This window comes from Enoplosus armatus, chromosome 3, assembly GCF_043641665.1.
Source record: "Enoplosus armatus isolate fEnoArm2 chromosome 3, fEnoArm2.hap1, whole genome shotgun sequence".
NCBI lineage: Eukaryota > Metazoa > Chordata > Actinopteri > Centrarchiformes > Enoplosidae > Enoplosus > Enoplosus armatus.
In genome coordinates this window covers 21859496-21873015 of record NC_092182.1, presented here as the reverse complement: position 1 = coordinate 21873015, position 13520 = coordinate 21859496, and the positions used below count along the sequence as shown (strand labels likewise).

Below are 13520 nucleotides of genomic sequence, written 5' to 3'. Positions count from 1 at the left end.
ACTTAAACAGCTGATCAATAGCCCAGTGTTGGTCATGTATGTTGTGTTCTTGTTCTTTGGTGATGGTCCCTGACACTAATTCATGATACTATTTTGAAACTAATTCTGAGATTCATTTGTATGACGAAATAAAACAAAATAAAAATAAACAAGCCCATCGTACGTTTGAAAATGCTCTTCACCATCTGTACATGCGCATACACACAAACGCAACAAATACACAGACGCAGAAACACACTTGTGCACCCCAGAGGAAGCAACTTTAAGCCTTAAGGCACTTTCTCTCTGGATGAGGATTTGACTTTATCTTTTAATTCTCCATCATATAGGAAGCACAAGACGCAGCTGAATGGGAATGAGAGAATGGTGCAGAGAAGGTCGATTCACGCGACCAGAGGTTGCCTCTCAAGCATTTAGAAAAATCCTCTCCCATTTCACAGCAGCCTGGATTTGCAGGAAGAAAGAATGAGCTTAAAGAGAGCCGGAAGATTATCATGTTATTGCCATAATCATTGCGCAATGTGAGAGAAATCCTCCGTTCCAATCCCTTCATGACACAAATACACTGCGACCGTCTGACTTTCCAAGACCTCTCAATGCAGGGCAAGTGCTTATGCTCCTTTGTAGTATAAGGTGTTAGATATGGTAAATACTTGGCAATTCAGCTGTTCGCCAAGCTGAAATATCCCTCGTTGTGTAAACTTCTTTCTGGAAAGAACATGTCCATGCTTGTCTACTTGTTGTTAAATATCAGTCACTACTGACATCTTTACTGCAGCCAGGTGCCGTCAAATGAACATTTATAAAAGCTGTTTTTAAAGAGTGAAGAGGGTAGAGAGGACGGGTACTTTAAACAGCTCTGAAAGTTCAAGTTCAAGTTTTGGATGCTTTTGATGAGCCAAAGTTTACTGGTCGTGTCTGTGAGAGGAGAGAGGGAGGAAAAGGAAGAGGCTGGTTTATCCCATGAATAAAGCATGACTTGAGAGTCAAGAACACAAGCGGGACCTCCTGATGTGTGACTGTGCAGCCAGCCGGTGGGATCAGCAGGTTGACTGGTTTACATAAGGTCACCATCAGGTGCTACAGCTGCTTGCATGCTCACACTCTATTGTGTGAAGATCAACTGTATACGAAGACGTGCTGGCACGGACGCACAAAACACACAGAGGGAAGAACATCCTATGCACTGACAAATATTGACAAATGTCCACGGGCACATAAAAAAAACATAAATTACATAAAAGCACGAGCATACATGTAATTTTAAAGACAAACACACATATGTGCATGTGACTTCACACATAGGGTGGGCACTAACAAATGTTAGAAGGCAGAGCCTGAAACGTTTGTGTGTATAAGTACACTGATAATGATTTAATGATTTAATACCTTACAGGATTTCAAGAGACAATATAAAGGCAACAAGTAGAGTCTGTCCCTTCCTCTCTTTTGCATGTATGTAGATGTAGCTCACAGCACTTTTACATTTGCAATACAGAACCACAATGGTGGCCATTGCCCTGTACTTGTTTAGCCCACTAACTGTTAAATGAGAAATCAGCACCTGCATACCACAACTGTCCTCATCTGCTGATTCAAGATTCATTTCTAGTTCTAAAAAGCTGGTTCGTAAAGCATTTACTCTTGTAAATGTAGGGTTTATTTGAATCCCTGCTGGCAAATTTTTTTTTCCTGATTTCTACAGTATTTCCATTTCTGTTTAAATATAAAGTCTGCATATTTCACCCCACACAGTTCCCCCCCCACAATGTGGAGAAACTGAATAGTGGAGTTCATCTGAAGGGCTGCAAGTATCGCTGCTAATCTGTCACTTCCAACAAGTCTTTAATCATGTCTCACTGATCAATACATTTCGTCCCGCTTGTCACATTTCACTAAGGCAGGCTGTAAGTCATAATGACTGTGAATATCGAGCTTACACTCACTCCCTTCTAAAGAGCTGTCAGTGTGAACCGTGTACATAAATGCATGCAACCACACACACACACACTCTCATATTGCTAACACTGTGGTGATACCTACCATCATAGGTCCCACTCTCCAGTAGAAGTCCACTCTCCTCCAGGATCCTGAAGTCTCCAACACTGATAAAGTTGTAGTCCACTCCTGGCACCTCCCCATCTCGAGGAAGCCGTGTAGTGCCTGGAAAGAAAAAAAAATAGAAAAATGGATAAACATGTTTCAGATAAGAGACACGTGTGCAGACACGTGTAGATATGACAGGAGTGTAGAAAATGTTGCAGTTGGAGATAACTTTTGAGAGAGGTTGATGATGTTGCATCATGCAGTGCTTTTGAGAGGATTTTTCTGAGCTCACAGGTTCTGAACCGAATTCATCAACTGAAATGCACTGAAAACACCTTTCACACGACAAAAGCAAAATACAACCATTCAGCTCCAGCTCTCTATCGAACACATTCTTATCCTGTCTCCCAGTGTAGCAACAAGATGTTATTCATAATGAGTGCGGCTGATCAAATGACTTTCCTTATTCGTGATTCATAAGATACAGAGGATGCAGTCCGTAACAGTTTTTTTGTGTGACCCCTCTCTGTAAAAGACTGCAGCACATTTTTCAAAAGGGTAGATATCTCATTTTGGAACAAAAACCCAAAAAGACCTTGGTGCCATCCTGTGAAAGATGGATAATTGATGAAAGACTGTGGAGCACTAGGGGCGTAATTCATTTAATCCTCTATGAGTAACTGCAGCTTCTGCTAACAAGTTATTATTGGGAGCGTCTTGATGTATGTACTGGCTACAGCTGAAATGAAGAAAATAGCTGAGCAAATCAGGGATATGAAATATGATGGAAGCAATGGGTTGTGTAACCTCCTGGTGTGGTTTAGGTTCACTCAGTCCCACAGAGGGCCGCCTCAATGCAAATGACAGGAGGCCATTCTGAGTGCAGATTTTGCTCCTGTGGTGAAGACACAGTTTTTTTCCTTCCAGGATGAATATCCACAAGGCACAAATGGACACCAAATGATTACATTAGCATGAGGATTATGTAAACCATATTCCATGAATAAATAAATAGGACTGTGCCACTATTGCACTCAAGGCTAATTAGGTGGCATGTCACCAAACTTGTAAACTCCATAGAAATAACCTCAGCTGAACGGAAGGCAGGACAGCAGTTATTTATTGCATGGGAGGCTGAACAAAGCACACAGCATGAACCAATCATCAGTGCTACATTTCATGGCAATCTCTGTCACCTAAATTTACTGTCACCCGTGGTTATGGAGGAGATTCATTCCTCAGATCAGAATCCTTTTCAGGGTCGAGGGGAGGAGAGTGGGGCGAGGGTAGGAGGAAGGCTGAGAAACATCCGGGAGCAGGCCACCAGTCAATCGCAGCGGCTAACATGAACGGTCATTTACATTCATAAAAATTTCAAATCAGTCTGACTTCAATGTCGGAGGAAATCAGAGCGCACCGAGGAGCCCTGCAGCGACGCGAGGAGGAGATGCAAACAGAGAGAGGATACAAACTCCACACAGAAAAGATCATCAACTGAAGCCAGGAATGTCTTGCTGTGAGATGAGTCAGGAGCAGTCTATGTATCAGGATCAGAGTTTAATGACTGAACACTCTTTCACACATTAAAGCAATCTGACCCTGCGTACAACGGCAACGACACATAGTAGCAAAGTAGTACAAAGAGCAGCTGCGTTTTGTATTAATTACAGATTAAGGCCATTTGCTGATCTGTTCGATAACAGTATACATATGTTGCATTGAAACAACCACAAATAGCATATTCTGGTAGAACTATAGTAGATAAGTAGATGTCTTGACACTGCGGCAATTATCAGTGAAGTTGCTGTGCACATTGCAGTGGCCCAACGGCCTATTAAGTAACTTGATGTTTCCATTCCCTTTTGTTTTTCCACTCATATTTTCTTGCTTAATTGGACTGTGACAGCTTCTCTGCGCCCGAGCAGAGGAGTAAAAGCACAGTTTGAAAAAGAACCAACAGAGAAGCTTCCTTCCACAGTGCGCCTTGATACCACAGCTCGTGTTACCAAAAGCAGTTGACATTGCATCGTGTGCGAGAATGCCAGCCTCTGCTGCGTCTCATTACCAACTTGTCTTCCTGCCGTCGCTGGCTTTGGTCACACAAAAATGTCCCTTGTAGTCCAATTACTTGAGCCACAGTTATCTACCTGCCAGAAATCTCCCAGAGCCATCATGTCGGATGACGCACCGATATATACCATAAACCTCCTATTGTGGATCAGTCGGCGACAATATAATGAGGGCTCTCTGAGCTTTGAGGGTATATCCGAGTGAACGCGGCAAATCCTTTAGAGCAGAACTTTGTAACATCCTGTCGTACTTTCCTTTTCAATAGAGGCGTTGACACTTCGGATATTTCTTCAAATAAACTCTTGGAGGCTGGTCTTTCAAACAAAATGCTCAGTGTAAGTTTAAAAAGGTGCAGTCGATACACTGCAGTTAATTAAACCAGAGGAGAGGAGCGTGGATGTAGAGAGGCTTTATCAAAGAAAACAAAGATTTTCTGTCAGAATACAAAGTTATACACAATGTTACTTAATACAGGAGGGAATATATTTGGATGGTACGGTGCTGGGAAAGGAGAGCATGTTGCAGTATTAAGAATATTTGGACATTATGGGAAATTCGCTTAATCACTTTGTTGCTGTTAGATCACAGGATCAATACCACTCTTGTGTCTGAACAGAAAATATGCAGCTACAGCCAGCGGCCTATTAGCTTAGCTTAGCATAAAGACTGGCAACAGGATGAAATCTGCCTCTCAGCACCTTTAAAGATCACTAGTTAACATTTTATACTGTATCTTGTTATGTAAACAAATATAAAAAGGACAATTCAGAGAGTCCGCTGGTTGTAACTTAGCATGTGCTTTGCCAAGAAATAGTCGGGCACATAACCCCCGTATAAACCAAAACTTTTTACAGTTTTAGTAAAGATTAAATGAGAAATGAGATATAACGTGGTCATTTGTGAGCTTTAGGTACCGTTAGGTAGATTCAGTCTTAGGCAAATCCAGCCTTTATGCTAAGCTAAGCTAACCGACTGCTGGCTGTAGCTTTTTATTTACCTGACAGACATAATAATGGCATCGATCCTCTCAGCTCAACTCTTGGCAAGAAAGCAAACAAGCGTGTTTCCCATAATGTCAAACTATTCCTTTAATTTCATGGCCATGCACAGTGGTTAAAGCCCAGTGTTTACATGTGTCCGTGTGTGTCCGTCTATGCTGGACTGAAACAAATTGTCACTTTAGTCTTGCAGGGTCTCACGTCTGTGCACTGCTGAGACCTATTTCTCAAACCGTCTGGACTGAGAGGATGTCACAAGGGGAACATCAGAGGTAGTCAGTCAGAAATGGCAGGCCATAAATTTAACATGGTGATTTCGTGCGTAGTTTTATGTTGGTACTTAAAAAAAAAAGATGGCTTAGGGCTTTGCTGTTGAAATGGCGGGGAAGAAAGAGGGAATGAGAGAGGAAAGAGGATCATTACAAAGCCAAAGTCTTTGAGGGGTGTGTTCACTTTTAAGGCACTGAGGCAAGTTTTGTCATATAGCTTACTGTGCTGTTGTCATGTTGTGAAATAGAGAAAGAAATACAAAACTTATATATCAACATTCTAACATTATTCTTTTATCCTAAAATATGATAATAAACTGAGGAGGAGAGGCAGAAGAAGAAATATGCTGCAACTAAGCAGGCAGAAAGGTCACAGAGTCCAGCTGTATCTGTGCATGACGTGCACCAAATCGTTCCTGCATTTCTGTGCATGCATACCTACGCCAGTGCAGCGTGTGCGTGTGCGTGTGCATGAGTGTGAATGAGAGTTTGTGTGAGATCAAACTCTTTCTGCCCATCTCTGATCTCAGCGGGGAGTTGAGGGACTGCGTGTGACCCTGAGCTCTCCGTCCTCCTTCTTTTGTCCTCTCCAGAGCTCTTGAGAGCCTCCTCCAGCGTTTTCACAAGAGTCCAAATGAGATGTAGCCCGTCCCAAGACCCAGTGAAGGAGACTCAGGGATTTACCACACACAGATAGTAAAGACCATGCTCTCTTTGTCTCTCTGCTCCTCACATTCTCTCATATCCCTCCTTTATAGACCATTTCATCTTTCTTTCTTTCTTTCTTTCCTTTTTAACTTGAACATTGCTGTTTTAGGTTTCATAACTGTCCAGAAAGTAGAAACAAATACTTTGGCCCCAAAGTGCTGTGGCTCTGCAGTTGTATAAGAGTACAGCAGTGAGGCTGGTAGTTTAGTAAAGTGGACCATTGGCACAGTGACTGCCTCTGCTAATCCTCTCGCTGTCTGTGTGATTGTCACACACATTTTGGGTATAAATCCACCCTCAGATCTGCTTATTTATCATCAATTTGTGATGTTCAACACATTGAAGAAACAGTTCTGTATTGTAATTTGTAATTTTGTGGCGTACCACTACTCCCTCAAACTGCCTTGTATCCCTCTAACCCGAGTATTGATTTCCCACAATAAGAAAATAACTTCTTAAGTTTCAGTGCCAAAACTATGAGGAGTCAAGCATGTGCAGCATGTTTAGAGGGTGAAGCTGCTAGAGCAAAATAACTGCAGTAAGATAGTAGAGATAGGAGATAGGAGAGTGAGGTTTGGGAGTTGAGGAAAAGAAACAGACCAGCCCATTACTCAACAAGCACCTTGTCTTGTGGCTGCATTGCACAGCAGTCCACTGTGGTTAAAGTCTGCAGAAGCAAGTATAATACAAAATGGACCAGGAGATGCATGTAAATAGATAGTTATTTACAATTATACAGGAAGCACACTGAATTGATGCTTCCAAATACAGCTGAAGTTCAGACTTCAAACTTTGCATGTGGAAATATTCTAAATATTTTGGAGGAAATATGTGTATAGTGTTACTGGCAGGGCTCAATCTGGGACCAACAACGGCTCTGGATCAGGTGGAATCTATATATATACATATATATACATATATATGTATATATATATGTATATATATCTTAATGAACGTGATATTGAGATGTGAATACTAGATTTTTCATTTAAACATTTAAATCAATTTAAAGAAAAAACATCTGTTTTGTTTGTTTGCTGCTTATCACAGAGGTCAGTACAATTAATTAAAACATTGATTTGGCGTTTGTAATTTTTCTGATTTCTTTGCGTCTTTATAATTGACGTGTAATCAAAATCAACTTGTAAATATGAAGAAAGCCGCACACAGAAAGGAGTAAACCGAGTAAACCAAGTTTTAAAATATAGGAAGGCAAGAGTAATTGAAACAGAGAAAGAGCAAAAGTGAAACAGAGAGGGTGAAGGATGGGAGACTGAAAGCGAGCGAGTGAATGATGGAGGTGCCGTCACTGTGCGAGTCCTGGTCTCTTGCTCATTAAGACAGTATTTCAAGCTGGGGATTAGAGAGTCAGGCTCATGCAGCGAGCCCACTGGCTGCTGATGATGAATGGTGGTTAGGGGCCATAAAACCTCAACGACCGCCACTATTGTACATGAAAAAATAGAAAGCCATAATGGCTGTTAACTGTTAAGATCGGGGTGTGTGTACAGGTGAATGTGGGGAAGACAAAGCAGTGCAAGCGGACGTGTGTGTGTGGAGGAAAGAGCAGGTGAGGATGTCCTTGGAAGAGAAAACACTGATGGAATGAGTTTTCTAAAACTCCATAATCATCTTCTGTCCATCCGCTGCAACTGACTGAGATACTCCAACTGCAACTGAGCATTGAAAAGAAAAATTCATTAACAATTCAAGTTGAACTCAACTGGAGACAGCAAAGCTTCGAACGTGACTGACAGGTATATGAAAGGAAGGAGGAGAGTGAGAGAATGAAGGGATGAGTGACACTGACAATGAAACAGACAAAAAGGAGAAGAGTAGAAGGAAAATAAAAAAAGAATAAGAGGTAGTTGGGGGGGTCTGTAAGAAAGATATTCCTCCCACTCCAAGACAGAAAAAAACAAATAGAACAAAAGTCCAAACAAACAAAAAAATTAAATATACATGAAAGGTAGGCAGCTTACTTCCTGAAAAAATGTCACACTTGTGCATTCAAGTCCCCTCTGAACAAGACAGAGCAACTTCCAGCCCTTGGGGGGTAGAAAGCAGAGATGCTGCTTGTTTGTGACAGCGTTGTGCCTAAGAGTCTGTCATCGCCTCAGGAGCAGTCGCTCTGCATGTGACTAAAACCTTGACTACACTCAGTTATGGCGCTTCTCTGAGCAGGACGATGTAAATATTCAGGCCAAACTATCCTTGTGAACATCATCACAGTTTCAGAATTGTAGATACTGCGTCATCGTCACGTCTCCTGTTGATGCAATTTCACCTCCAACAGCTTTACAAACACAGTGCAACATCTCTTTAAACATCAGGCAGCATCACTTTTGGAGGGAATGTATCAGAGAGGGCACGTAAATTCAGCCCCGGATAATAAATGAAATAGAGATGACCTCGCCTTTTTCAGTTGATAATCATCTTTGTGTATAGATGGTAATTCAGAGTGTAAATTACAGTAGCAGCAAACAGATGCTGTTGTGGCACCATTGTGGCAAATAACCTGCATTTCTGCAACCCACACAAACCTTAATCAGGATATTAATTTGCACCTTCACTGTACTAACAGCCTTGTCACTCTAATTTTAATCATTTTCATGCTTTCAATTAAAAGATTACAATACTCAAGCTTATAAAACCATCAGAATAATCACAAAAAGAAAAGAAAGGAAATACAGAGGCGTCAGGCTAAAACATGTGGGGGGGTGGGGGGGGTTTCTGAGCTCCTGGAAAGTGACATGATACAGTTACGGTTTGATAGGTTGTCTGCAGGGCAAACACTAATTGTACGTTGCATATCCACTCAAAGTATGGTAGTGTTACTGATGACATCATGACATATTTCCACTAAAGGGTGCTGTTTTATGCAGCAATTCTGCAGACTATTATATCAACAGCTGTTTTGCAATATTTATATTTGATTAACAAAAAAAAAACACATTGCAGTCACTGGACATTTCCATTCGGTATGAATTACCATTACTCTGAAAACGCATAGAGCTGCTGTTCTTTGCAGTGGTTCTTGGCAGTCCGCAGCACCGACCTTTTTATTTACCACTCCATTACTGATTTCAGCACAGAATAATAGTTGGTGACGGCCCCGCTGAGCCGGATGCCAGCAAGGGAAAGCGGAGCAGCAGAGGGAAAACGCAGGTTTATTTATGGAAAGAATGTGACTTTGATCACTGTGATGATATGCTACAGAAGTAAATAAGTTACATGGGGGTTAAAGAGATGTCCTTGGTCAGGTTGCTATGGTGACATTGAAGTGTGCATGTGTGTGTTTTGTAGAGTGTGTGACAGAGAGCTGTGAGAGGACGTGTGTTTATGTACGCAGTGTAGATTAATAGAAAGGAAACACATTTTTGCAATTGTCAGCTGTGTGACGCATACAGAACATCCTCATTGTTCCCATATGATGCTTCAGATAAAAGCATATGTGCACTGAAAGTAGGTCATACTGTACATTCCTGGTTTGCTTTGTGCTTGTAGGTGCCTTTGAGTGTGGTGAATGAGCGTTACATATGCAGTCCTGTGTGGCGTACTCACAGGGGATGGTGCGTAGGTAGAGGTTGTCTCGTATGATCTGTTGGAGCTTGTGGTCCAGCGAGCCCTTCTGAAACTGCAGACTGAGGTAGTGGCGCAGGTCCGTGTTCAATACTTTACCTGCAACAACAGAGGCAGAGGCACGAAGGGTCAATAAAAACACAGTGGTGCTCTCTGTGAAGGGTTTACGTCTAACAGGAAATCTATCCAAGGAACATGTCAACATATCAAAAGTGGTGCAAACAACATTGATATGAAAACACAGAATATAGGCCACATATTGAGTACAAAGTGTTCACTGAATGCACATTACCTAATGAATGGTTTGTCAAGTGCAGAGGTCAGCAGTCAGTTTTAGTGGGCCACAGTTATCCAGTCTTAAAACCATCACCGCTCTGATCAAAAATGTAATGCGAGTATGAGTGTATTTTTACTCGTAAGCAGCTTCCTGATTGGATGAGGTCAAATGAATGAAACCCTCTCAAAGCCCTTCGGAAGAACTCAAAACTCACACATTTTTTAACAAGGTTTCCACTCATAGTTGCAATATCGTGCACATCATTACACATACAGTATATACACCTGTTCTTTCTAGCTGGGAGCTTAAATCCTTGTTGATTCACCTTTTAATTCCAGTTTGATCACTGAGGGGAGATTGTAGCTGAGGGGGACGACAAAGATTAAGCAGATTTTTAAACTCTGATCTCTTTTGTTAAATCCACTTCAATCATTAAATGTAAATGGAGATTTGGGGTACGAGAGAGGTTACAGAGGGATGGTTTGGCCTAGAAACACTTCAGAATGTGTTGTGGAAAAAGGAGCGCAACGCTGTACTAGAATGCGTTTCTGATTATTTTGCATAGTGAGTGAAGACAGCTTGTTAAAATGACCAAGAACAAACTGGACTGAGCTGAATTCACTGCCATCACTGCCTTCATTCATCTGAAGCAACAAATCTGAAAACCAAACTGCTAAGTGACAGACGATGGATGATGACGGATGCCGTGTTCACACTCGACTGTCTTTACAGTTTCAACAATCTCACACAAGCCTCAAAAACTTTTCACCAGATGCGCAATGCCACAACCTCAAAAGTGAGGCGCCAGAGATTTTCATAAGAAAATCTGAAAAGATTTCGCCTTTGCTCTCAACTCCCAGAAGCCTTTGTAAAAACAAAAGGAAGTTCATGCAAAGTTTGAGGCAGAGGAAGACTTCAGAGTTGTCACACACAAGCAGGGAAAAAAGTTTTTCTCTGAAAGAACATGATGAGGAGTTTGGAAAACAGGAAGAGATCTTCGGTGTCTGCCTGCCCTCAGCTTCAGCGTGAGCCTCATCTCTTGACAGACGGGGGAGAGTAGGCTTTGAAACAGTTTGACTACAGAGAAGTAATCACTTTTTTTCCCCCCGTTTCTCTCTATTCTCTCTCTGTCTCTCTTTCCCTCTCTGTTGCACACACAGACCAAACTCCGCTCAGCATGATTCCTCTCTGCATTGCTATGAATACCAATCAGCAGGACTAAAGATGAGATCGTGCTACTGTAGATGTACTGTATGTGCTAATAGAGAGGGGAGATGTACTTGACTACAGAGGGGTGATAGAATAATGATGAGCTCTGGGAATATTTCAGCAAGCGTTCTCAACCCCTCAAATCCTCTTTTCCTGCTCGACTCGCGACAGAAATCAACACGGGCCATTATTGTGACACCACAGCGATCCTATTATTTTGTGTTTTCTAAACTTAGTCTCGCTGCAAGTTTTCAAGGCTGTTGTTGACTCACATCAGAATGCCCCTCGTGTCCACAGGCCTCGCTGCCATCTGACGCCGTTTTAGGAGCCGTCATCCCGGCGGGCCTGGCTTTTCAGAATAAAGGTTGCATGTTCTCCGTCTGTCTCTCCAAAGAGGGCTGCATCACAGCTGGTCTAGCAGACAAACAGACTGAGACTGGGGAACCAAGGCCCAATCTGGCAACTTCATCTCATAACTGTCCCAGAATTTCCTTTTTGTTCAAATTCAGCTCGCACACACGGGAATTATTGGGGAAACAAGGCTGTTACAAACTACATGAGCTCCATATGCTTTCTGAAGGCTAATGACGTAGCATCCAAAGGTGGATTCAACAAAGTTAGCATCAGATCAGTAAAATAGCCTCATCTTAAAGCGGCAATGTGCCAATTTTCTGGTAATTAAACCCAAAATAAATGAGATACATTTAACATTATCAGTCTGTTGGTTATGATAGGTTTACTCAAAGCTAAACACCCCTATCTGTGGTATGTCAACTGGCTTTTCAGTGAAATTCAGATTGTATTTAGGCGCAGTATTTGCTGCCAATATAGCAACAATAATCAATAATAGCAACAGCGAGAGCAACAAAGATACTGTAGATAAGATACATGAATGAAAGCTGCAGTTTTCTTCTCCTTTAATGACGTCTTGCATGGATGCAGATACTTCAGCCTCAGATATGAGGTACACAACTCGGAAGATAGCAAATCCTGTGAGGGGAGCGACTAGAAATCTGAGCCCGAAATGAACACCCGCCACGCTGGCTGGTAACGTTTTGAGACTATGTCCTTTGAAAGACTTGGTTACTTTTTTGTAAATGTCTTTGAATTCCCTCCCTGAGGTGTCTTCCTTTTGTTTTTCTTCCTTAAGTGCTGGGATTTTCTTTTTAGCTGTTTTCCTCGTCTTCTTTGAGAGCTCGGGTTGGGTCAGCAATCACTGATGTTGTGGGCCTCTAAAGCCCAGTAAGACTTTGCATGTGATATTGGGCTTTAAAAATAAACTTGATTTGACTAGTTTCTGATCTTTTCCTGTTCTCAAAATCTCCCTTTGCGCAAACCAATCACTTCAAATATTACTCTACATATTAAACTCTTAATTGCAGAGCAAAAACTTTGCATTTGTGGTGATGAAACTCTCTCTTTGATGATGAAAGAATGGCAACATCTTCTTACAGTAGTCAAGTGCCCTCAGTGATTCACACACATGCCCACATCATGCTTCTACAATCAGCAGTCCTCAGCAGCAGATGCTTGTGGCTGTACAGTAGAGCTGCCAGGTGTGAATGTGTCCGACTGTAAGGCAGTAGAGCGTGCGTGCTCAGTCACACTTCCATGTATGAATACAATAATACAAAAGCATGCGCACACACACACACACACACACACTGCTCTGAGCTGTTCATTGCGGTACAAGTACAGTGCTACAATGTGGTCTTTGTGGCTTCCTGGGTCCCGTCAGAGACTGTTAGTGACGCTGTCACATCAGAGTTCCCCATTCCTCCTCCCCAGATAACACTGCCATTGTAGCAGGTCTCATTTTTCTGCGACGGGGACTCAATGGGCTCTATTGTGACCAATCAGCCGTCCACTCACTCATAGGTTACTTCTCTACAGCCAGCCAGGAAGATGAACATACTGTCGGGTAACTGTCTTTAAAGAAGGAAAGAAATGTGATGAAATTTCTTACCTTTAAAATTCTGAGAGTTTCTCTCCTTTCTTAACAATTCATGTATTTTTTCATTTAATTCCACTATCCTGCAGTCAATGTGATGGCAGAAAATGTATTTCCTGTCAGTTATATCATGAGCTGTATTCTCAGGCTTCCTCCAAATTGGATGAGATTTGACTAATCAAGTGGACGCTTCCCTTTAAATCAGGCTGTTGCTTTACACTCAACTCATCCGAAGAGCCTCTGCTCTCCTCGGCTACCATGTCATTTTTGCATGAAGTGGCTGCAGAGGATGTGTCAGAAAAGAACAAGGTCACCCACGGGAATCCTTCAGCACCGTGTTGCCATTTCACCTAGCATCAGCAGTACTCCTCCTCTCAAAAACTGGAGGCTCAGAAAATATCTGCAGTGAT

At 42.0% G+C, this 13520-nt stretch overlaps 1 protein-coding gene across 1 annotated transcript in view; it reads right to left on the bottom strand.

Annotated features, from left to right (window-relative positions):
* Positions 1–13520, bottom strand: part of LOC139282367 (membrane-associated guanylate kinase, WW and PDZ domain-containing protein 3) — a 113317-nt gene that overhangs the window by 28871 nt on the left and 70926 nt on the right. Inside the window, exons 2-3 of the mRNA XM_070902045.1 lie at positions 9656–9772; positions 2044–2163 (exon numbers count right to left, since the gene is read on the bottom strand). Of these exons, the coding sequence (XP_070758146.1) occupies positions 2044–2163; positions 9656–9772 (237 nt within the window). The remainder of the gene's footprint in view (positions 1–2043; positions 2164–9655; positions 9773–13520) is intronic.